We start from the raw sequence: 26,689 nt of genomic DNA, 5'->3' as shown, positions 1-26,689 counted from the left end.
CGCTCTACAACCTGATAAAACATCCGCATGGAAACTGAATTGACCAATTATATGATCAATTAGTATAATTTTAGAGCTGAGGAAAGAGTTTCCAGCAATCAGATTGGTCGAGCGGTTCCTTATATGACGCTATATAAACTGCTCCACGCGGTTTATATGAAATGTTATGATTTTAGAAATTTCTCTGTTGTTCAGCTCTGAAATTATACTAAAACAATTATTCGCCTCAGGTTCGGTGAATATTGTCGATTATAACCCACACATTAATTTTGGCGCGATTTTATTGGCTACTTTAAGTCACGTGGTGCAAAATCAAAGGACAGTTACCATGCAATAACCCCCATCCGCGTCGATATTTGTCCTCCGATTTTTTTCGTGAAAAAGAAACATAGTCAACACAAGAGTTTCAACTTTTCCGTTCTCCTAATTACATGGAAGGAAAACAAACTGGTTTTTTTTTTTTTTTGCTTGCTTCCGTCAATCACGCGCATTCGCCATCAGATCACCACTGGCTTTTTTTACTGTGATTATGCGCAGTTTAATTGCGATGTGAAAATTAATGGGAGGGTCATAAAATAAATAAACCCCATTTTGGCTTCCTGGTATGTTGGCTGATATTTTCCTTGACTGAGAGACTGTCCTCAAAATTTCAAATTTGCCCTCGAAGCTTCGCTTCTCGACCAAATATTCATTTTCCGGACAATCTCTCAGCCGCGGCCATTATCAGCCGATATACCACCCGTCCGAAGGGGTTTATTCACTAAGTATTCACCTCGCCTTCGGCGAATAATTGTTAAATAGAACAGATGACTGGTTCACTTGATTGTTCAGCTCACAACTTTTATTTTGACTATACGGCTAAGGTAGAAAATCAGCCTGAATTTTTTTTTCCAAAAAGTTGTACAGCTTAAATTTGCGTGCCTGCTTTCAATGCACTTTAGTCTAAGTTAATGATCATGTTATTGAAATTATATCGAATATATTGGTGATGTTATAAAATGGTATTGTTAAATCTATTTTAACGATGACTAAACAGTTATTCGCGGTTATTTTCCACTGATTAGTAGGATTTTTTCTTGGTAACATCACAATACAAAAGGCAAACCCGAGCAGATAGAGATGTGAAGACAAATTTTAACAGATGCCCCCAAGAGTACAGAGAAGATGCAGAAGACTGGGCCTACGGTTTTTCGTCGTTATCCGAGAACACTAGAATGTCAAGTCATTTGCAGATATCGACCTCCCGCACGACAGTCCGGCACTCTACCACTTGAGCTAACCAGGCAGCAGGACAACTCTTTAGATGAGTTTAAGAATCATTAACATTTAAGTCGTACAAAGACGGAATATAAAGATAGAGAAGGAATAAATGGAACGCGCTTAGAACATTGAGTGCGTTTTGGCAGATTTTTGGAAACTTCCTTCCTGTTGGCATGCAATAGGGATTTGAATGATAACTCACAATCTTATATAATTCAAAGCATACACTTTATTTCAGCCTGTAATATGAGCAGATACAATATATTAAAGACAAAAGAAAACCTGTTTATAATCTTAGCGATGACAACAACAGAGGAACACTTAGACGCATAATATCAGCCATAGCTAATAGTACTACTCCACAAAAGGACATCAATAAATCTCATAAAAGCTATTTTTTTGGAGATTATGTAGTAAAGCTCTACGAAAAAGCTACCTAAGTAATAATGGTTTACACTTATGCTCGTCCTATTTTCAATGTTTAAACATCTGTATTATTGAATAACATTCCCAAAAACAAATTAATACTGGCTGTAATCAACACACCATTCTATCACTCTGAAGCAGAAGTGTAACTTTGAGGGAAGCATCTAAATTGTGACATACAGCTAGAAGAGCGGGAAAAAAACAAAATAAGTCACTTGCAGCCACAAGTGCAGCTTAAATTACCAACGGGAAACAAGCGATCAGTATTTCCCAGGAGTCTCTAATATGATAGGACCAGGAATACTCGTGATTACGTGAAAAAGAAGATGCAGATTTTGGCATTACTGGGGTGTTCCAGTCGAAACACTAAAATAATTAATTGTCAATGCATCTGCTCCAGGGTTCAACAGAATGCATTATACAACGCTGACGCGCTATTTTTGTAGTCTTAATCAATAAGGAAATGTTGCTATAAGATTGCTTTGTTGTTTTAACGGACATTTTTTTAGGGCCAAAAAAGCCTGATGCACTATATTCAGGTAAGTCTCGTTTTGGCGGTGAAATCAACATTTTCTTACGAGCATTCCAGTCCTCAACAAGTATCCGAGGTGAGGAAGATCCTCAGGAAACACCTCGCATCAAGCTCTCTGCAAAGTTCTAGCGGCGTTTGAAGAGGAGGTTTCTAAGCAAGCGGTTTCATAATAAACGACTTGTCTCCCATCTCGTTCAGTTCGTCATCCTGAGTGAAGCCCAAGTTGTTGTTCTCTTGCTTGACGTATTTGCTACACTGTTCCATGGCATAGACTTTGTTGCGATCTGCGAAAGCTCCCTTCAGACGCTTCTTGATTCGAATGATGACAATTACCAAAATGATTACCAGGAGGAGAAGAATTCCGCCGGATGCCGCCGCTACTGTAATGATCCCCATATTGGTTTGAGTTTCAGCTAAAAGGATGACAAAAAAAAAAGTGACTCGGGTTTAGTAACTTCACAGTTGCTTCAGTAAATTATTTAAAGATCTGATACGGTCAATTAACGTTTGTGTGGTGTTTGGCAACCTGTATCGAGTTGAGAAAGGGTGGCAATTCTTTCGAGCTGATTCCATGGTCAATCTAACTATCGTGATAGCGATTCAAGTACATGTTTGAAGTATCTATCGACATCTAAACTTTCCACATAATTATTCAGTAAATCGTTACCCACGACTCTCCACTTCCTCGCTCACCTTCGCTCTTTTTTTCTCTATTCGTTCCGCTCGACCCTTTTTGGAATTTGATTGGTCCAGACGAAATTTTGTACATCTGAGTACTCTCAGAACCAGGAACTTCGTCTCTCCGTCCACGATAGCGGGAGCATCCCTGGAGGCAGCGGGAGCGGGCAGTGTTGCGGTGGCAAGCCAGAACTTCACAGTGAAGATGTACCACTGGATGTTCTTCAATAAAACGAAACGCTTGAATGCTAAAACGCTGTTTGGAGCTGATGGAGTACGAATAATTGAGGGTAGCATCAAGCTTACATCTGCAGCCAAGCAAAGAGAATTATAATTATGAATTTGTAGATGGGATGATACGTAAACCACTAGAAACCAAAGTTTTGCACCTTGAAAAACTTACACGAACAAAAAATTTTAATTTACAGATTTTTTCGGTGGCTTGATTTCCCGCTGATTACTATGTACTCGAATATTCGAACATTCCACCAATTAGCACTTTTTGTTCGGCAGTTGAAATGATTTATTTATTTATTCTGTATTATTGTGATTTTCTATTTTATAGTGTTTTTTAATTCATAATGGGCGGCGCCTCGCATGGGACTTTACGTCCCATTCGCGCCTTTCCTTTTGGGTGCAGTTTTATCTCAGTTTCTCTTCTGTTTTCTATTTGTTATTGTATTATTGTACTTTTGCCTTGTTCAAATATTTATCTGATATGCCCAATAAAATCGTTTAAAAACAAAAAGAAAATGGACTTCAAAAACATTTGATTCTATTTTGTACTGATAAAAATTCTTTACACACTGAGTTAGCCTCATGTAGTTCAACTCGTTCGTTCAAGGGAAAACTGCATAAAAAGCGAATATTTATAGGAAACATTGTTCGATAAGCGTTTCACAAAACACGACATATTTACCCTCTTTGTAAGAAGATATACTGAGGAACTGAGTACGGATCAGGAGAGGGAGTCGCCTTGCAGGTGTCGACAAAGAGAACCAAGTTAGACTGGTATGAACGGACCGCTAACTGAAGAAACAAGCGATCCCGAAGATGGACCGTGATTGGATAGTCATTATAGCTGTACGTTGTAAGATATCTGCCCGTCTTGAATAGATCCATCGTGAATGTGAAGTTACCATATCCACCTATGAAAATAAATTAAAATTTGCGGTCTTTCTATGAGATCTGTAAATGTCAAGTCTCACCAGACTCTGGTGGTTGTTGGGAACAATAAAAAGATTGACAGAAAATCCAATTAATTTTGAGCGAAAACTAAAAGCGGAAAGCTCATTCAGTACTTTTTTCCTTTTTGTCTTCGTAAGTACACTATACGATGATCCCAGAAAGCAATAAAGGTCGTCAAACTCCACCACAATGTCAGGTGACGGCTAAAGGAGTACCATCTCGTTAACAAAGAGACGAGCCAAGGGTTTTTCTTCAAAGACTGATTCAATGAATGCCGCTCCTTAAATATTACTCCCTTAAATTACTGAACTGAGCGATAACTCTTAATAATCGAGTCAATGTCTTATCCTAAAACAAATTAAATCAAATGAGCATTTCCTGGTAAGAGTTTACCTTCCGAAGCTGTGAAATAGTTCTTCCAGATTCGGAAACTTGGATTTCGAAGCTGGGCTTTACGTCCATAACTGCAGTAGAAAGGAATTGACACGTTTTGTTCCCGAGTTATGATGTTGCCGGAGTAGGATTGGACACTCTGCACTTTGTTGTGGAAAGTTATCGCGTCCTCACTTTCGTTATGTGTGGTTCCACAGTCGTTGAGACTCGTTCGCAAGGATATGTGGGAATCGTTGTAAGAGGCACGGCATGACGGGTAAAGCAGAGTGAGCTTGTTTGGATCAAAGCCCTGGAAAGATTTTCTCTCCAGAAAAATAAACATGGCTTCATCAGTGCATTTCACTGTAATACCAGGTTCTGAAAAGAACGAAAAATATTAATTCACAATTGAAGTTTCTGCCAGAGAAAGCCATTTCACTGTTTTAATTATTCAAAAATACTTATCTCCCCGTTAGTTTCAACAAAGTTAATAGAACTCTGTCTGAAAACTTTTCTGTACCAAATGGTAATGTATAAAGATGCAGTACAGCAATGTAGAGAATCTTATAGATAGCTATGAGAGGAATCTGTGCGCAATTTTCCTTTTACAAAAATTTACATACCATGACAAGTCTTGTTATCAAAGCCCATTGTAACGCCCTCGGGGCATTTGCAGTAGTGGCCTCCTGGGATGTTCACACACTCATGGGTGCAGCCGCCATTTTGGGTTAAGCATTCGTTGATATCTGTCGGTTGATAAAGACATAAAAGGTTTGTGAGATTTGGAAGAAGCACGGTAACTAACTGATTGAACTCTGATAAACGTCTCTGGAAGAAAGAAATTGATGTAGTCTTCTTGGACTTTGCTAAAGCCTTTGCCGACTCTGTTTCCCACAAACTTCTTTTGGCAAAGCTACAACTTTTTGGTATCAAAGAAAATATTCTCCTCTGGTTGAGTGATTTCCTTTATGATCGAAAGTAGAGAGTTGTCATTGATGGTGCATGCATTCTCCGATTGGGGAAATGTCATCTCAGGTGTGCCTCAAGGCTCTATTTTGGGGCTGATGATACGCTACTGTATAACTCTGATTCTATTGACATTAATTGTTTCTACTCCTGTTCAACAAGGCTTAAATCAAATGAATGGCTGGTGCAGTTCATGGTCTCTGAATTTAAACATTGACAAATGTGAATTCATGAGAATTACAAGATCGAGGGAGCAACTACCTGTTCTTATAACATTAACTCGGTTCCATTGACGAAAGTTTCCTCGCACAAGCATCTTGGTGTAACCCTTTCATGCGATCTTTCATGGAAATCCCATGTTCTATCAGTTGCTGCAAAAGCTTACTTAAACGCACCTTTGGCAGATGCTCTGAAGCTATAAAAATAGGGTATATATCGTCCGATAATTGAATATGCGTGCCCTGCTTAGAATCCCCATCAACAACAATTGTCAGATAAACTAGAGCGGATTCAACGTAGTGCCTCTAGGAGGATTCTTAGCAAGGACATTACTTACGACGAAAGATTGTCGAAACTAAGATGGATGGATCTCAAAACCCGTCGAAGTCTTTTAAGTCTGACACAACTTTTTAAGTATATCAAGGGCTTTTGTGTTGTACGTCTAGATGATTATTTAAAGTTTTCTTCTTGCCGCACAAGATGTACCAACAGATATAAAATTTGGAAACCCTATGCACGAACATATATTCTTAAGTACTCATTTTGGCACAGGTACATTGATGAGTGGAACTCTTTGCCGAAAGATATCGTTGAAGCAGTCAGTGTTAGCAACTTTAAGAGACGTCTATATAACATGCTCATTAAGGATTCTGTTTCGTACTCAGGCTTAAATTAATTATTTGGTTATATCTATACATTTTAGATTGCTATAGTTTTATCGATGACAACATAGTGTATATATTTTAAGTATGTATATAGAATTTTTATTTCTATTGGGGGGTCAACTTTACATGAAGATTAAGTTCTTCCCTGCTGGCACCCTATTTGCATTTATACTTTTTTGATCTTCCAACTGTATGCAAATAAAGTTGTTATAAATTACAGAACTAAATGTAAAGGAGTTAATCAAAAACGGTGCATTGTGGAAAATCCCAAGAATCCCCTTTTAATTTTTAGACGTGACTACAGTTAAACGTGTTCCCGTAGGAGAGCATTTCCGCACGAAAAATCCTATGAACGTCATATTTTTAACTTTTTATGACGAAAATTTTAACTTCAAGATATTATCAGTGTGTTTAAATTTCGCGCCACTTAAAAATCGCGGTTTGCCAAAGTATTTCGTGTATTGGCGCAACACAGAAATTGTTTCCTTTGTAAGGTTAATCAAATGTATCCTTTCATCAAATAAAAGCAACCTAATCGACGTTACGATGACATCAAGGTAAGCGAATAAGCGATCAAAGGAACTAAAAACAATGTCACTCTTCGCACTTTCCCTCACCGTTTTTGATGCCTTATGATAAAATGTATGCGAAATTAAAGTCTCTCGGTGTACTGTTACGTACGTTACAACTATTGTTCACGTGATGACGATGATTTTTATACCTGTGGTTTCGTTTCATTCTATTTGGCATAATTAAGACCAGTATGCTATCGGTGGACATTGCAAGATATGAAAGCAGTCCGTCGGTGATGTGTAAACTTACCCTGACATGTTTTCCCATCCGCCTCCAACCTGTATCCTTGACGGCAAGTACAGTAATAGCTTCCCCAGTTGTTAACACAATCATGCTGGCAATTGGCGGGTAGGTGTAGTACAAATGGTGTACTGGACGCGACAGACGTTAGCATAGCAACCGTTGATTTTATGTACAATGAGTCTGTGAAGTAGAACGGAGAAAGAAGATCGAAAACAATTGAATTAAACCCTTCTATTGATTCTGGTAAGTTTGTCGTTCTATCACTTTTAGTGTTTCCATTTTTCTGAGTCTATAGAAACTGATCAATCAGGACTTTTCTACGTTCTCCTCCTCATCTATTAATTATTTTTGTTTGCTGCTTTCTTTTTTACAAAATGGAAAGAAAAAGAAACACCGACCATGATGTAATCGTCAGCAAACAGATCGCGTTGAGTTCCAATCATTGTAATGAATTCATAGTTCATTTAATTAAACAATGTAGACACTCACTTGCTCCTGCGTATGACGATGTGTTCAAGCCAGGAGAAATACTCATCACTGGAGTTGACTGCACGGTACTTGCTAAAAACGTTCAGAAAATACGAAGCTAGCGAATCGCCATCTCTGCAATATCTAAATGTTCTTTCTTGGTGGTCAGCTTAGTTTGGTTTGATGTTAAATTGGTATACATTTAACAATTATTCCATGAGCGCGCGTTGGATATGAGATGATAGATAGCCAACGAGGCGCGTAGCGCCGAGTTGGCTATAATCATCTCATATCCAACAAGCGCGAGTGGAATAATTGTTTTATTAAAAACGTTAAATTAAATTATTAAGTTTTATTAAATTTTTAGCTCCCTTTTAATCTTAAGCTGAAACGTACGCTTGCCATATTTGTAGATTATGGTATATTGGCTGATATACCATAATGGCTAAGCCAATAAAAAGTCTTGAATTGCATTATCCAATGATCTAGTTTTTAATAAAATATTTTATTCCTATCTTTCTAGTTTCTCAGTCATTTTCTATTTTGTCTCAATTAGGGACAGATCGCGTTGAGTTCCAGTCATTGTAATGAATTCATAGTTCATTTAATTAAACAATGTAGACACTTACTTGCTCTTGCGTATGACGATGTGTTCAAGCCAAGAGATTTACGCATCACTGGAGTTGACTGTACGGTACTTGCTGAAAACGTTCAGAAAATACGAAACCAGCGAATCTCCACCTTGCAATATCTAAATTTTCTTTCTTGGTGATCAGCTTAGTTTGGTTTGATGTTGAATTGGTATACATTTTATTTTATTCCTGTCTTTCTAGTTTCTCAGTCATTTTCTATTTTGTCTTAATTAGGGACAATTAAGATATTTTCATATCATCCTTCGCGAGGTCTAACACCTCAAAATAATGTCATCACAAGTTCCAAAACCAAATGTTATTAGTTGGGGTGAGTAGTTGTAAAAAAATGGTTGGAAACCTTACCGTAAACACATCAGAATTTAACCAGCTATGTAAACACGAACATTAAAAACTAGGAATTAGTGACTTAGGTATTCAGTAACTGATAATTTCCTACCTCCGCAGTAACGCAAATGACAATACGGCGGTGATCCTAGTTCGTATACATAAAACCCACCGCAGTTGCGCACGCGGATGGTCGTAGACCATCTACAACATCGCCAATTCCAGTGGAAGCACACTGAGACACGGACAATCCCGTCAGCTACGGTGGGATGCGCACCATTTAACCACCCTGGGGCATGCGTTCCACAACGATTCATTCCCACACAGGAGGAGGGCATTTGAGTTCCTGCTGCACCACGAAATCTGTACCAACCATGGGAAAGACCTCTGTCGCATGTGACATTGTTCCCAACATAGTTAACTGATCTTCCAAAATCTTCCAAAAAGTAGTGACTCGTGCACTCTGGAATAAAATTAATGACGATAAAAGGAAAAATACTTTCCATCTTCGGTTGGTCCTTGTTTTGCAGAGATAACTCTTTTCAGTTTAAACGCGAATGAAAACTGGAGCGTACGTGGGAACAAAGAGGGATGTTAGGAGAGTAAAAATCCATAACCTAAATAGGCCTTTTGCAGAGATGACTCTTTTCAGTTTAAACGCGAATGAAAACTGGAGCGTACGTGGGAACAGAGAGGGATGTTAGGAGAGTAAAAATCCATAACCTAAATAGGCCTTAAAAACGAGCGGAGTTTGTTTGACCCTTGAGGCTTCTTAGATACGTTCAAACTCGGTATTTTTATTAAGTTCTCCTTTTTGAGAAAAATTCAGCTTCCACGAATCCTCATATAGGTCGAAGGTGTTCAAAGCTTTCTTGTTAATACGTTGCTATAATCGTTCTTAAGATACTCTTGCAAAATGCTCCTGTTAACAAAAAATACTGCCAAAAATTTAAAGCAACAGACATTTTTAAATCGTGAATACCGAATACCATTTGTTACAATGTATCCAACAATACTGGGTGAGTATAAACAACTATACCATTAGCAGAAACTGTCCATGGAATATAGGCAGATGACCTCGTCGGAGTTATCGCTAAGGAATCTAAACGAACACATCATGTTTAGTAACTGTTCTTACATGTTACAATATACTACATACTTTAATCTGAGGTTATTGACAATTAAGCTCTGCGCTGAAGTTCATTTCATCGACGAATTTGGTTGTAGTTTTTCATCAAAAGAAAAGGAAAACTAAAGTTGCAGAGATATTTTTCTCCCGTTTGGCTGTGATCAAGCACCCACACTATCAGTTTGTATTCCCTATGTAAGTGTCAGCGCGAAAATCGTCGGGGTTTCCAACGAATGCGATACAAGGTGCAGTGGTTTCCGTTCACATTTCCGTTTACGAATAACGTGATAAAAACTACAAAATCCTACGTTTAGGAAATTAAAATATGTATTGATTACACTTTTATCACGACATGAAGACTGTTTAAAGTGGTCAAACAGTCTTAAAAGGGACACTAAATCGGTAATATGTAAAATTTGAGTAAGGAGTTGAAATGTGCTACGAAAAAGATTCTGTAAGGTAGGATCGTACTCCTTAGTCTCGTTCTCGCGCAGTATATCTGATTAAATGCTTAGTTCTTATGTTAAAGACTAATATATATTTCATCAAACTGCAGCATATTACAAGTAGTTATTGAACGTACTAACCACGTGTTTGTTGTAAGTAGGGTATCGAACTAATTCCATAACACGATCCAACAGCACTTGAAGCATAGACTTGGTGGACACCGGAGGCTGAGTTCAAGGAAAAAATTTGTAATTTGTGACAAATCATGTTTTTTTTTTTTTCAGGTCTGATTTTCGCTATTACATTAATAGCGCTCTCTATTGCGAGGATCGTGCATCATACAAATCGTACTCTGTCAAAGAGTGACATGATAATGAGAAAGGTCACGAATTTTTAAACAGTAGGGTGGGGTCCGCTGTAAAAATGTCTCTTAAAGTAACTCGAGGCTAAAGCTTGCGTTAACTTTGATATTCTTTCATTCAGCCTGTGAATTGGTGCCCGATGTGTTTTTCTTCAATGAAACGCGCAATGAATAAAAATTTCTACAAAAACTTTAGTCAGACAGTCGGCCATGTCTCTATCTTGCAGTCGTTTGAGGTGACGAATTACAACACATTATCCAGTACAATTTGAAAGATGGGTGACACAAATGCACGTTTGGGTAGCACGTAATGTTTTCTTTCATACATTTTTCTTTTCTTATTCATCAAAGTTAATCAAGTGAATACAAATTAATTTATTCCAAAAAAAAAAAAAAAAAAACTATGAAGGGATAGGCAGACACACATATTTCTTTACCATGTGGTACAGCTTGGTAGGTTGCTGAAAAGCCTGAATACGTAACACTCCCGTCAGTAGTGAATTGCACGAACAGAAACCTTCCACTACTACACACTCCCCAAGGTTGCTGATAGCCGTTTTTACTTGTAATTCTAGAGCTGTATGCTGAGCTCCCATCGAATATTTGAACCCAGTCACAACAACCCTCAAGATGAAATGATCCAAATTGTAGATATATGAAGTGGCCATAAGGAACCTCGATTAACCAGGTACAATGCTGCCTATTTGAGTAACGGTTGGGATGGCCTGGACTTGTAAATCGGCCATTTCGTTGGTAAAGGTAATATGAACAGGCACCTGGTAACAAAAAGGAGAGAAGGAGTTTGTCTTCCAGCTGCAGAGTACCTCAGGTTTAGACTTGAAGGTCAAATATACAGTTTTGGCAAAAATTGAAGAAAAGAGAAAATAGAATTACAAAGTAATAAAAGTTACTATTGACAGACTCTGATAGATGTAAGGAAGATGACAATGAAAATGATAAAAATTACGTGGACTGTGTAATTTAAACAATCACTGGCATAACGATAGACACGTAACAACTCGATAAGTTCCTAATATGAGTTATCTTTATTGAACTTGTCCGCTTCCTGCTACTATAGTAACTTCAGGCCAACTAAACTTGCCCATTGTTTTACATACTCACGCGCTTACACACACGGACATGTACGCACACGCGCCGAGCACGCACACGCACACGCTCACGCAGTCTTGGACTATGGTGCTCTATTTACCATTAGTTTCAATAATCAAAGAGGATGAAATTTTTCCATAATTTACCAATAACTGAGGATGTCAATGGAATATGCGTAGAAGATCTCGTCGGGGATACCACTATGAAAAATAAAAAGGAACAAATAAAATTTTACCAGCTCTGTCCTTTAAGTACAAGAATGAAATTGAAACAGCTAGGATGGAAATGTTTATTGCAATTGCAATTTAAGCTAGCATGAATGGAAGGAATCGTTTTCCTTAATTGTATAATAATTTATTAAGATTGTAGAAAATGTAGTTATTGACTGAGTAGGAGGGCTGAACGGGAAAATATTCAGGGCTCGATGTCATGACGTACGGACCGAGCACAGCGAGGTTCGTGCCTCATGTCCGAGAGCGAAACATTTTCCTGTCCGGCCCGACCAAACTCAGTCAATAAGCATTTTATCGTATGAACGTGTCAACCTAAATACGACGCGATAGACGGGCATACGCAGTCACACAAGCAAAAGTAACAATTCTGCAATTAAAACTATTCCTTTACTTTTTCAGGTCAAAACAAGAAACTCGCAATTCCCCGAAAAACTCGACTGTTTTTTTCTCATTTCTTTTTTCCTTTAAGTTTTAGCAGCAAAGCGACATGAGGGCAGAAGGGCCGGACGGCTTTTTCCGGACCGGCTGACGCCAACCCATCCGGTCCTACATTCGTCAGCTATCACTATTGATTTCTCTGGGACTGCGCGAGCAGGTCCAGACGGGTCATATAATAACGACTGAGCCTTATTAACGATAGGATGCCTTGGATGTTTTATAATGCAGGCATGAATTGTTAAAAATTTACATTAAAATTTTTAATTAATCTTTTACAGGAACATTTGCATCACAACTGTGGTTGTATGAACTTAAGATTTCTAAAATACAAAGAATTAGACTTAGCTATAGCGAAAACTTTCTAACTTGTATGGGAAACTGAACAACAGATTTGCTATTTACTCGCATAAGCCTATAGCTTATGCGAGTAAATAGCAAATTCAAATTAATTTAATTGACTCACAATTTGTGAATTTTTCAGATGGCTTGAGACTGCTACCATAACACGCTCCATTAACAGCTGAAGTAAAAACTTGGCCGACGCCGGAAGCTGTGAGTCAAGGGATTACAATTTGTCTGACTGTATTACATGATGAAGGAAACTATACAAACAGCTTCGAGAGGGTGGGGGGAGGGGGGAGGGGAAAAGGGGATAAGGAGGGAGGGATATCGTTTTTTTTAGCAGTATGTTGAGAGAGTGGGGAGTATCCGTAAAACTAAAGTTGGGGAGGACGTCATATTGCTTCAATTTCTGTCGTTTCATAAGTGTCTCTTTTTAGTAAATCATCGTGCGCATTTCAGTGTAGATTGAAAGATCTATATTAGATAAGAAACTTGGGTTGATAGCTGCACCCACGAAAGGATGAACTTTAAGAGTTACTCTAGACTGATGCAAGTACTATGTCACTAACAGTGAGTTGGTCCATCAGTTGTCCGTCCCCCGTCTTAATTCACTCTAGTTACTCTTCAAGTTGTAGATTAACATATTTCCAGACCTGTTTCTTTATACCTTATATGGCTCATTGTAAAAAACGGGTACCACACAAGATTCCCATCTAGCTAACACTCTGAGAGTTTACACGTGCAATTTTACTGCTTCACTTGGAGGAAGGCTATGTCAGACTTATTACAGAAATTAATAATATGAGTAATGTTGATGAAAATATTCAGATTTACAAAGAAATAACATAGCATATATTTACCATGTGATACAGCTTGGTAGGTTGCTGAAAATCCCGAATACGTAGAACTCCAATCTGTAGTGAACTGCACGAACAGAAACCTTCCAGTGCTACACACTCCCCAGGGTTGCTGATAGCCGTTTTCGCTTATAATTCTAGAGCTGTATGCTGAGCTACCATCGAATATTTGAACCCAGTCACAACAACTCTCAAGATGAAATGATCCAAATTGTAGATATATGTAGTAGCCATATGGGGCCTCAATTAGCCAGGTGCAATACAAGTTATTTGAGTAACGGCCAGGGTAGTTTGGACTGGTAAACTGACCATTTTGTTGATAGAGGTAATGCGAACAGACTCCTGTTAACAGGAAGCATAGATCAGATTAGAAAGTTCTTACTCTAAGGGTCTTGCCATTCACTGCCAGTTGAGCCTCTCTTGGTTACGAATGTTGAAGTTACTAAGAGCGGTGTTATCTCTCCTGAAAGATGTTACCGTAAATGCTCCCTATGGACAGTATTTCGGAAGTTTCCCTGACAACAACCCGCACACAATGAGTGTTGGAAGGGGCATTGCGTGAATAAAGTGTCTCGCCCAAGCAAGATGGCATTGTTCCCTTGGCCCGAAAGCACAGTAACAATGATCGGGCATGGAGTGGAACCCAGGCCTCTGTCGAAAATTTAGAGTCTTGAGTACAAACAACTATGCTAACGTCTCACGCTCCAAGAAAAAAATTGAAAGAAATTCTGATCCTTTATTTCTTTAGGTTGTTTACTGATCAGACATGATCGCTATGCAATAATGTAATATTTAGTATTCTAATGTTCCCTGCACACATTTATTTTTACAATTCTCTTTCATTCTTTTTATTTTCTTTATAATTCAAAATCAAAATTGTTCTTACCAGAAATCGACGAAGTCATAGCAACTGCGAAAGCTAAAGAAAAGAAATCAGTACAGTTTAACGTCACATATGTCTCACTCTAAGATTTTGCCTCTTAGAGCGCGAAAAACCACTAAAAACAACTGCAGCGGAAACAGCAACATCTTCAAGCTGAAAGACACCATAAATACCACTCCTAATTATTTACTTCTGAATACCGCTGAATTACCTGGTGTGGGTGAAAAACTACTTGTTTGCATACTTGACACCATGGCTGTCAAATAAAATGAGACAAACTCGTTAGTTTTCCCTGAAAAAAGGACGCTTTTGCGCACTAAGTTACGTAGAGTTACCCGAGGTAAAGTATACATGCACCTTGCGCAGAAGTAGTGTAATATTGCCAATACCATCCCCAAGGATTTCTTTTCTTGCGACTCAGAATAGACGGCGCCTTGGAGCATTCATTTACATCTAGAAGAAAAGCAACTCAAGTTAACATTTATCCCATCACCTTAAATTAGTACATGGGGGTTGTAACGACCCGTGTAACAGAGTTAATTCCAGTAATAGCTAAGATGTGAGAAAGAAAGTAAATATCTCTTCTATGGGCTTCTAACTGTGTAACAGACATGTGATACGGCGACTTTGTAAGACCCTATGAGCTAAATTGAGACTTCTTCTGGCAAGTTAGAGAACGCGTGACCAGCCAAGCAGCGTAACTTAAGGGTTTAAGTATCTGGATATTCACGAGGAATAAACGGCTTCACCAGAGTGCTAATCTCAAGTGGGGTTTTTTAGGCATAAAGTTCTAAGGGCCGATTTCTCACGAGGGATCTCAGACTATTTCTTTGCCCCGCTCTAGTGACAAAATGAATCATCCTTTTCCTTTTCGCTTTACCGAGCTCAACATCTAACATTTCCCTATTCCATGGAAGGCAACACTGATTCAATATCGGGCAGGAGTTTTTAAAAATGGATAAGACTAAAAAGGATTGCAAACGACAAACTTGAATTTCGTGGCTAAATATTTACGCACAGTAATGGCAAGTCTACTCCAAATTGTAATTTATTACAGTAATACTCCATGCAAAACCCAATGTTCTTACCATTACACCGATAATTATGATCCATGTAAGTGCCCTTAGAACAAACTCCAACATCAAAAGGCCAGTCTTTTAAAGAGCTCATGCCTGGTGAAGGCGGACCATCCGATGTACACCCGAGGCCCACCACAACGCCACGGTCCATGGTAATGGAATAATTTCCCCGCATACTAAGAACAACTTGCGGCAGGCGGAATCTAAGGCTAAATTTATCAACGGTAACGTCACTCGAAGAGCGTGTGTCAAGTTTGTATATTACGTGGTCTTCCAAGACGATCCGTATAAACTTGGAATGGCGTGGTCTTTTGATCTGTGTTATGGAAACAAACTAGTTAGCCACTTGTATTTAAACTTATAATTAGAAGCTTTCATGGAAGTACAGGCATTGTTTTCATTTTAGTTTGTAAATACTTAACAGAGATTCTGTGCCACTATGTGTTTGTTGAGTAAGAACCAAAAAGTGGTGCATGCAGCACAGCAGAATGTGTCACTGTTCTTACCGCATTCTGACATATTCTATGATCGCTTATTGTTTTAAACTATAAGATCATAAGATATTTTTGTCAGCGTCATCTGCTCGTCTATCCTCAAATAGATCATGAATAAGAACCAATCAATCTGCGTGTATAGTTCAGCTTTTCATTTAATACCTGTTGGTCAAACGTTATGTTAAAGTCCACAAATCCAAACCACCACGGCCATGACAAGCGAGGGACCACAGGAACACGAGAATACAATAACGGATTTGGAGTGTTATCTGAAAAGAACCACAACAAGGGGACATAAGAATCAGGCCTGCACTGCAAAAGAGCTTTTCGTGTAGGAAATCAATTGTCTAATTTCGGACACCGAGAAACCAGCAGAATATCACTTAAAATGCAAGCTTACTTGATCCCACGATAATGGTAATGCATCTCTGCTCGCTTTCAATCCTGAAATGTGAATTGTTGTACATAGATAAAAATACATCAAATTATATACCAAAGAAAATCAAAGAGTCTTAAGGATATTTAAATTGAGGCAGCTGTTATCCAGGAAACATGCGAGGAGTGAGTAAGAACTTGCTTAATCTGCAAATATGCACTGTTACTTTCTTTAGGGAAAAGCGACCACGAAAAAGATCCAATTACCTTTTCATTAAATGGAGGCGTTTTGAAGTATGATACACTGAAAAGAAAATAGATTTACAAAAACAATAACTTTGTTGACCCACCCGTAGTTGTCAACTGCCTTGAAACAAAAGATATGTCGTCCCTTCTGAGATAATCGTGGATTCCACGACGCATTCCTGTAGAATACTGTGTCCCCGATCTGATCAGTGTAGTTCAGGAGGCCGGTAATAACCATATAAAGTGGTGTGACAGTGATAATCTCAACAATGCTAAAACAGAGTAAAATGTTGAACACTGCAGAGGAAATAAGCTTTCTCATTCTTCCTTACTGATCAGGACTACGGTACGTGAATCTCGGGCCGGAAGTTGATTGGCTTAGCTCAAAAGCATATGCTTCTTGAGTTTGCCCAGAACATATCTCAGACCGAAACGTATTCAAAAGTGCTGGGTAAGTTGATAATCTTTGTCTATTTCATTGCCTGCTCGTTAGATACTAACATTACTTTGACTATACACATGGTAAGAGCATCGCTGTCAAAAAACGACCTCTGAGATATCCATCGTCGGTTGTACAAAAATAGGCTACATTTCAACAGAAGGATGCTTTGAATTCTGATGAGCTCATTTACTAACTTATCAGGATTTGCTATTTCCAGGAACTGACCCACAAAAAGCAGGTTTGCTAAGTCATTGTTAAACTGAAAGTGTCACTTTCATATCCATCAAATTCTAGCATGGAAAGGGTGCAGCAGTTACACATACCTTCTAGAGGAGTCGATATGTTTTGCTTCAATAATGCTTTTGAAAGTGTCACCATTTGACACTTCCTCACAAGACCCGTCGTTTGGGGTTTGGCCGATAAGGACTGGAGCCCTATTACAGGGCCCGGAAGATGGACTCACGTGAACAAGAAACTGCAGGCTTACATGACTGAATGGGGTGGCGCTTTGGAAGTTGGTCGTTGAAGCTGGGTAGTCTTCCAAGGTAATAGCCACTGCATGCCAACCAAGAGCTGCATTGCTATAGAGACTCAAAGTGCATTTCTCCTATTTAGATCGGATAAAAAAAATAATAAAAGTAAGATTAGAATATGTGAAAAATGCAAAGCGACCAAAAAATGATAATTTTTTTTATTATTTCAGAAGCCTTTTTACCAAAGAAATTAAAAATGTTTCTTCGTGTTATCACGATCGTGGAACAAAGAAAAATATTCCATAGGAATTTTGAATTTGATGATACATTGGCATTCTTGTAAGGAAATGGTTGATTCGTAGTAATATTACAGTTGAACAATGGGCGTCCAAAACTTTTTTATTTAATTCAAGGAAGCATCTAACTTTGCATCGCGCAATACCTCCTCAAAAGAAGAGGAGTGCAACAGAGCATTAAAGTTCTCAGTATTGGTAAGATAAACGAGGCAATGATAAACACGGATTACGATCGACAAAGTTGAAAATTCTAAAAGGCAGAAATTAGGAAGAATTTGCCTTAACGTTCTTAACAGGTCAGCTAAACTTACTTCATCCAAATTGCCGCTTTGAAATCTCTGACATACACTACCACATTCTCTTCGAGAACCAGTCGACCATCGACAGCGAACTTTATCACCGTCCGAGTCCTCAGCAGGAATAGTGATTGTCTTCGAACAGCCTTGCTGGTGTCGCACGATGGGAGATAGCGCTGAGATTGGAGACGAGTTGATTCTTCCGTTATCTTGACGCTTTGTCAGGTTGACAGAGGTTGAGAGAAACCAATCACCATTGCCTCCATTTGCCAGTGAGATCCAACAGCAACTTGAATAACTGGATACAGCGAAAACAAAATTAGATTTTATCAGTTGATATTTACATTTTACACTGACACTAAGTTAAATACTTAAAGTCAAATTCAAATTGCTCCACGAAGAGGCTTTCCAATAACTAGGTAATAGGATATAAGCCATGCGTGACTCGTCTGTCCATGGGATGACCCTTTATCATTTTGAAATTCGTCACAGGTGATTCCCTTAAAAAAAAAAAAAACACTATCCAGATTTTAAACTGTTTGTTATCTCATAAATATAACGATGCATTGGACATTGAAAAGGTGAAATTGAGCATGGGGGCACCGTGCTTGTTTCCCGATCCTGTGTCACTACTTTTCTGATGATTTGTTTGTTTCATTATCTCATACTGCCCTAATTTTTTGTTGTTCGGGTATTGAGCAGTGAATGTGGATGGTACAATACAAAGGAATTGTTTAAACGACCACGATAGCTCGAAATTGTCGACAGATAGAGTGTATTTTGCTTAACTCACCTTATCAGCCAGGGTCCTTCATCCGGGAAAGTATGCTCAAAACTGTTTTCCCCCTGTGTCCAGTCCTCTTGAACACTGAAATCGGTGCAATGATATCCAGTATCTGCCACAGTAAAACTTGAATAATATCCTTTGTCATGACTTGCACTCCAGCTGTCTCCCCTTCCTACGATACTTTGGCTTGCAACCATCGAGTTGTCACAGAAATAAGAATTAGAATACGATCTTCGGAAACCCAGCCGGAAGTTAAAAAGAACCTGAAACCAGTTCAAACGTTTATCAATACTAGACATGTTTATTCCATTTCATTGCTCCCCTTACTGTTATTAATCTTATATCAACTTACAGTCGATGAGATTCCAGTCCGCGCATACTTTCCAAACCGTATTTCGAATTTGATTTGTAAGAGATGTAAATATGAGCGCTGTTGGCTATATAATGAACTGGGAATTCAAATACTGAGCAAAAGTGGCCGGCAATTATATAGCAGTTTATCTAGGTGTCTGTAAACTTTCGAATATTCAAACTGAGTACATTAAAGCAGCGTCAGCGTTTGAAAGAATACCGAAAGCACTTGTGACAATGCTAAAATATCTGATAGATCTGAGCTCGGTAAAGAAAAAGAAATATATATTTTTTTCGTTCAGGAATAAGCGTGGGACAAAGAAGTCCCTACTAAGAGCCGACCCCCACACCTTTAGAGCATCAAAACACGGAATCTGAAGGTGGGCGATTTGATTCCTCATAAAGACTCAGAACTTTCTCTTTTCCTCACGCTCGTAACAAGACAAAAAACATCTGTTTCTATTGAATATATCATGCTGCTGTCTAGATAATGGCGCAAATAAATCAAAGTAAGCTTTCAGAGGAACGATGTTGCAAGTATGAGTAGAACACAGACTGGTAAAATTAAATCGCTGCACAAAGGTCTTAAAACGTTGTGACAAGGGCAGCGAATTAACGCACTTGCGCTACCTGAAGCATTCAGAACTTTTTAACGACACACAAAGCTTGAATGTTTCAAAGTCTAGTCACGTTTAGCGATAAAATTGACTTAAGGTGCGTTTGCATGATAAAATGGTCAATAGAACCTAAAGTGACAGGTGTAATGAGTATGTTTAAAGGCCTTAAGATACCTTTCTACCTTAAGTAAACGTTGATATAATACAAACTCGCGACAAAAATTCCGAGAAAACGCGGAAGTTACTTCCGGAATTTGAAGAACTATGAGTTGCGATGCATTTTCTTAATCTTTTAATTATTAAAAAACTTTTTAGCGGATTCACAAGCTGTAGGAACCAGCGTAAGCAATTTGTATCATCTTAGGACGAATGCGATGGTAAAATATGAAATTTCGTGACAAATTCTACGTAATAACTTAATGCGCCGAGCTTTGTTTGCTTTAGTTAAGTACACAATGATCAAACAGTTTTGCCAGTGTTTTATCATCTAATCGAGTAATCATAGGAACTTGGCTAAGAAAAAAAGATGCAATTTGTTATTGTAATTTTTGTCCACAGAATTGTTAATACTTTTAGAAAATTTGAGATGTAGCTCTTCCAAAATACACGCACTACTCTATGAATGACTGATTCTGTGCATCAATAATCATGCACTCAGCATTCTTTAAATTCTTGTGAAACTGGCTGTGAAACCAAGAGTTAGGCTGGCGAAATTTTCAACCACACAATAAGTGAAAATTCTAGAGTGAATAATTACGTAAAGGCAAAGTTAGCTCCCTGATATTCGCTATTTTCAAAGCGACGAGCTTTCCTTGCTTCTGCTTTGAAAAATGATTCTTGATCAAAGAGAAAGAAAATCTTTAGTTTAAAGCTACTCGAAGTACAAAATTGAATCTATATGGCATAACTATTTCCCCCTAACTGCTACCATATATATATGGTATACAATATATATGGTACAATATATATGGTATATATATGGTATACAAAATTGAATCTATATGGAATAACTATTTCCCCCTAACTGCTACCATATATATATATATGATACTGCAGACAGTACTGTTTCGGCCTTCTGGGCCTCATCAGTGCAGTGCCGTGATGCTACGATGGAGGAGAACCGAGACGGTCACCCCAAACGATCCAACATTCGTGGTATCGTCTAAGCCATGCCAGAGTGCTCAAACTAGAATAAACTAGGAAAAAAATGTTTGGTCAGCTTAACAATCAGTTGCATTATGAACCTTTGCAATCAGACCCAACCTCTAAACATCTGGCATTAGTAGAGAGTTGGTGCTCCAAATGGCTAGGAAAAGGTGAGATTTCTCCCGAAGTAGCCAAATGGGTTTTAGAAAAGAAGCGAGACCAGGAGTTGCATTTGGAAACATCAAAACACACAAAACGGGTAACCCGCTCAGACTTACTACATCTTGTTGTGGCACGGCAATTGAAAACTTATCGGCCTTTACTAAATTTTATTTACAAACACTTGCTCAAAAATTACCATCGTTTATTTAAGACACTACCGGCCTGCTTAACAAAATAGAACATCTTAACACAAGCGGTCCATTTCCAACTGGCACCTTACTGGTCTCGTGGAACGTGGTTTCAATGTTCCCTAACATCGATAACAAACTCGGCCTCACTGCAATAAGGAAGGCTTTGAATACTAGAGAAAACAAATTTCCATCCACGACTTGTATTTTAGAAGCCGTAAAAATTTGTTTGAAAAGCAACCGTTCTGTTTTTAAAGAGATTTCTTTCTTCAGATCCATGGCACAGCTATGGGTCCGAAGAATGCTTGTAGCTATGCCGATCTAGCCATGGGCGAAATTGATCACAAAGCTAAGTTTTCTGGTCCGATAAAGCCGTCCTTATGGTGGCAATATCGAGACGATGTATTTGATCTCTGGCAGCAGGGCCTTCCTGCCCTACATCAATTTACTGATTACATCAATTCTCTGTATTCTACTATTAAGTTTGAGCTAGTTTTTTCTGAGCGTGAGCTCCACGTACTTGATCTCACTTTACATCTTATCGATGGATTTATCAGGACAGACGTCTATTCCAAACCTACAGATAGCCATTTATATCTTCCGCCTTCTAGCAGCCATTCTAAGCACGTTTTCAAGGCTATTCCTTTTGGAGTAGTCAGAAGATTGAAAAGAAATTGCTCTGAAGAAGTATTTTTTGCCGAGAGAACAGCTGAGTACAAAGAGTACCTTACGTGTGATGTGCGATCCTCGCAGTAGATAGCGCTATTTATGCAATAGTGGAAATCAGACCTGAAAAAAATCAGGCCTGTACGGGACTCGAACCACTGACCTCTGCGATACTAGTGCAGCGCTCTACCAATTGAGCTAACAAGCCAACTGGGAGCAGGCCGTTAAATTGATTCGTAATAAACCCGTGAAAGTGATAAATGAGATGCAATAAATATATGAAGTTCATATATTTTGAACTGCGGTATTAGATACGTATGATGTGCGATCCTCGCAGTAGATAGCGCTATATGAACTTCATATATTTATTGCATCTCAAAGAGTACCTTGTTAACCAGGGTTATCCTTCTAAATTAGTTTCTAAACAATTCTCCAAAGCCTCCGCCATCCCTAGACATAATTTACTCAGGACTCGTGGAAAAGAAGCGAAGAAACTATTTCCATGTGTTACTACATTTAATCCTAACTTGCCCGACGTACGCAACATAATCAGGAAGCATTTGTTTATTTTGCAATCTAACCCCAAATTGAAAGAACTTTTTCCTCGAAGTTCTATCATACCATCTTTTCGTCGATCGAAAAATCTCAAAGAATTGTTAGCACCATCTCGTTTTAAAACTGCCAGCGAGAGACAAACCATTCCTCATAACAATGGCTGCTTTAAATGCGATAGGAAAAGATGCGAACTCTGTCAGAATTTCTTTGTTGAATCTAAATCATTCCTCAGCTTTCAGGCGGGCAAAAATTACACCATTCACTCTAGACTTTCCTGTGACTCTAAAAATGTGATTTAGTTGGCTTCCTGTAAGAAATGTCGCCTGCAATACGTGGGATCTACTACCACCGACTTTAAAGTGAGATTTCGAAATCACAAATCTACTATACTCACAAACAAAACAACTTGTGAAGTAGCGATACACTTCAACAAAACCCCACACACCCTGGACGATTTTTCGTTCCAATGCATTGATCAGGTACAGGCCCCTAGTGGCTCTGCAGAGATCGATAGGCTTTTAATCGCAAAAGAGGCTTATTGGAGTGCTCAGTTGTTCTCTTTGGCACCCCATGATTTGAATAAAAGAAAGGAATTTCATTCGAAAAGTAGAATTTGCTATAACTAATTTTCCATCTTATATTAGGCGCTACTAATTGATCGTTCAAAGGCCCTTTTCTTGGATTTTGTCGGCCCTTTAGGTGTGGATTGGACTCAGAGGCCCTGCCAAGGGATCTTATTATGATTAGTATCATTTAAGGGCCCCTCCAGAGATTTTGCTGCTAATTTTCCCTTTCGCGCTCCAAAGGCCTTGTTTTGGGATTTTGTTACGATTTACAGTTGTAGTAAAAAGTGGGCCTTCCCTTTTTTAATGCTCGCCGCATTGCTTCTTTGCAATTGGTTACGCCACTCATATTAACATACTTAGTATTCTTATCTCTAAGTTTTTAGGGTTTGTTTCTTGTATTTTGTCCCTTGCTTTCTTTGTAATTAGGTTTTTTGTTTATTAGCACCAGTTCATTAGTCGTTATCTGTAATTACGTAATCATTAGCACTTCGATCCTATTTAATGCTCTTTTTTTATTTCAAAAGTTGTAAATAACTGAAGAAGGACTCTGACCGAAACGTTTTTTATTAAAATTTTTTATATTTTTTACGTCAGAAGTTGTCCATCCTCGCAATTTTTTTAAACTTTTTATATATATATATATATATATAAAGTTTATATAAAAAAAGAATCCTTTCCGCCAGGGCACTCACTAAGAAAGATTTTTAATAGGAACACTTTGAAAGTAAGCTATTCGTGCATGCCAAATTTAGAAAGAAAAATCGACGCCCACAATAAGTCCGCCCTCGCAAATAATTCCCAATCGCAAGAAAAATCATGCAATTGCAAAACACTCTTGCCCGTTACGTGGCAATTGCCTAATTCAAAATGTGGTCTACCAGGCCACAGTTGAAAGTCCCTTGGGAACCCAAACGTACGTCGGCCTTACTGCGAACCAATTTAAAACAAGATTTAGAAATCATACAGCTTCATTTAGACACGAGAACAAAAGGAACGCAACAGAGTTGAGCAAATATATCTGGTCCCTAAAGGATGCTGAAACGGAGTTTTCCGTGACCTGGAAAATAATAGCTCGTGCCAGGCCGTACTCAAATACCACGAAGAGATGCAATCTTTGCATAGCTGAAAAATTCTTTATCATATGCAGAACAGGGGCGGGTACCCTAAACAAAAGGAACGAACTGGCGAGTGCGTGCCGGCACTCATCTAAATATCTGATAAGGCTGCTCAAACCATCTACTTAAAAGGTCCGTTAGTCAACTAGTGCCTTATCCACCTGACGAGAGAGGACTTTTCCTTTCGAAACAGATCTGTAGTATCAAGTTTTAATTTTTATTTTCCTAAATAATCGTTTATATATATATATATATATATAAAATAATGTGAATTGAGCTCTCAGGAAAAATAATTCAAGGTAATCAGGATGAGATTAAATCACTTGTTAAATCGCCTAAGACATTAAAAAAAGGGAGCTATTTACACTGTTCTGCAGTCTCTAGCATTTAGAATTGTGTTCAAAACAAAGTTTGAATAATTCAAATTTCCAGTCGCTTTTTGCGATAAAATATTATCATAGGGTTCATTTGCATGATATAATGTTTCATAGAAACCAAAGTGTGGTGTGATAAGTATATTTCACAGCTATAACATACCTTTCCACATTAAGTAAACGTTCAAGCCAATTAAAGTTGTAGGTTATTTCCGAGAAAACCTGAAAGTTACTTCCGGAATTTGAAGTGCTCTGAACGACGTAGCCATTGCCTTGGCTATTCAAATCACGGTACTAACGGTTGTTAACAGAATTACCACACTAAAGGTACCAGGGTTAGCAATTTGAATCCATCCTGAGATGATGATGCAACCAATCTATGCAATGGCTTATTGCGCTTAACACTGTTTGCATTTACTAGATGCACAATTTGTTAATCAGTTTGTCAGTGTTTTACCATCTAATCGACTGGTCATACGAGCTTATTAGAGAAAGTTAGCGATTTTTGTTGCTGCAAGCTTTTTATCCCGTCCACATAATCGTTGATACTCTGTAAAGCAGCCATAAATTGTTACAGGTTGCCCATCCGAAGTAAATGCGCTACGATTGCACGCTATTATCTAATTAGTCATGCGCTCAGCATTCTTCGAATTCTTGCGAAACTAGTTACCGAAGCCATGAGCTCCGAGGCTGGCGAGATTTTTAAACAAATAAGTCGCACAAAATTTAAGCTAAATAGGCGAGTAAAAGACTAACCAGTCTTGCAAGCGTAAATTTAGCTCCTCGATAATCGAGTTTCTTTTTTTTGATCTAAGCTCTTAAACTTCAAAATCGAGTCCTTGTGATATAATTCTTTTCTCACCACAAACTGTACAACCCATTTAGCTGCTGTAATGACAACTAATCTGAAGTGGCGACATCTTTTTTTTCCGACACATGTTACGTTCCTAGAAGGTCACTCAATACACCTGCGTAATTTCCTTTTTTACCTTATTCGAATTATTTCCACCCGGTTTCCACGTGATGATACCACCGCGAAAATGCGACGCTGTCGTCTGACGTGAAAACGTCACTACGATAAAACTCAGGATAAAGGAAGAAAACATTCCGCAAAATGATTTCGCAGCAAGGAACTGACGTGCTCCACAGTGAGGCGTTAGCTTATGTAAGGTTCCCTTTTGTTAGCTAATTTTTTATACTTAAACCATCTACCGGTTCCAAGAAATGGTTCTGTTTACATAGGGTGGACAAATGTCCAAAGACAAAAAGCTATAAAGAAACTAATTAAGGTACAGGAGAATCAATCAATCAAACAGTGACTTAGTGAATTTTTTTTTTTTTTTTATTCCGCAGAACAATTGTATCGGGCGGCGACAATAACACGTAATTACGAAGTCATAAACATCACACGCTGAGCAAAAGTAACGTCAAATTGGACAATTGACCAAGGTCAGGGGTAAGGTACCATTGTTCATCTCAAAGCGTTCCAAACCTTATTGCACGTCTCGTATTGAAGGCGGCGAAAGCCAAGAAGAATGATCTGTTGACGTCATTTTCTGAGGGACGAGTCATTATTAATCGCCTGGGGGATTAATAATGACTATCTCTAATTAATGACTATCTCTAATTCAGATCTCCCCTGGGTGGGGAGATCGGAAGATTTTGGTTGTGTCACGATTTAAAAAAAATTGTTTGATCCTCCCTGACGCTCTATAATTTACTGATGATCTCTTCTTATTAGTAGTTAATTTGCAGTCGATTTTCAATAGTCCCCCGTTTAAACTCTTTTGGCGACTAATGACACTCCGTTCCCCCTGAAAATCATGTTATTCTCCCAAAATCCCCCCCCCCCCCTCCAACCAGTCGATAAATAACGACTGGTCCGTAAGTTCGGAGAGAAGAGAACATACCAGGGAATGAAGTCATCAATAATTTGTTTTAGTCACCAGACTATACGATCGATCGAGACCTCTATCTTTATTTATGGGCTAACATAACGTCTATCTTAAAGGAAGGGAAGCGACTGTTGTAAAAGGGTTTTTGTACTAGGATCATACAGGTTATATAATTTCTGAAGAATTGCTGAAACTTCTT

At 38.4% G+C, this 26,689-nt stretch overlaps 1 protein-coding gene and 2 pseudogenes across 3 annotated transcripts; 2 read left to right on the top strand and 1 right to left on the bottom strand.

Annotated features, from left to right (window-relative positions):
* Positions 1-1,466: 1,466 nt before the first annotated feature.
* Positions 1,467-25,767, bottom strand: LOC111327813 (uncharacterized). 3 transcript variants are annotated; one of them, XM_022932096.2, is made up of 26 exons: positions 25,585-25,767; positions 18,862-19,118; positions 18,084-18,366; positions 17,327-17,610; positions 16,666-16,833; positions 16,341-16,384; positions 16,103-16,209; positions 15,456-15,762; positions 14,725-14,820; positions 14,579-14,623; positions 14,371-14,403; positions 13,488-13,826; positions 12,749-12,835; positions 11,761-11,814; positions 10,942-11,280; positions 10,284-10,370; positions 9,607-9,669; positions 8,680-9,030; positions 8,220-8,291; positions 7,612-7,683; positions 7,129-7,302; positions 5,080-5,202; positions 4,478-4,834; positions 3,816-4,044; positions 2,912-3,204; positions 1,467-2,631 (listed from the first exon to the last, which is right to left on the bottom strand). In XM_022932096.2, exons 1-26 carry the CDS (start codon positions 25,699-25,701, stop codon positions 2,369-2,371), a joined length of 4,644 nt encoding a protein of 1,547 aa, XP_022787831.1. In that variant the 5' UTR covers positions 25,702-25,767; the 3' UTR covers positions 1,467-2,368. The 3 variants fall into 3 exon arrangements, with proteins under 3 accessions (XP_022787831.1, XP_088612998.1, XP_088612999.1); XM_088756872.1 differs by lacking the exon at positions 8,220-8,291; XM_088756873.1 differs by lacking the exon at positions 12,749-12,835.
* On the top strand, positions 21,031-22,329 carry LOC148733496 (uncharacterized; annotated as a pseudogene).
* On the top strand, positions 22,287-23,307 carry LOC148733495 (uncharacterized; annotated as a pseudogene).
* Positions 25,768-26,689: the final 922 nt, after the last annotated feature.

Source organism: Stylophora pistillata, chromosome 4 (genome assembly GCF_964205215.1).
Source record: "Stylophora pistillata chromosome 4, jaStyPist1.2, whole genome shotgun sequence".
NCBI classification, from domain to species: Eukaryota; Metazoa; Cnidaria; class Anthozoa; order Scleractinia; family Pocilloporidae; genus Stylophora; species Stylophora pistillata.
Note: the sequence above shows the minus strand (reverse complement) of the source record. Positions and strands in the feature narration are given on the sequence as shown.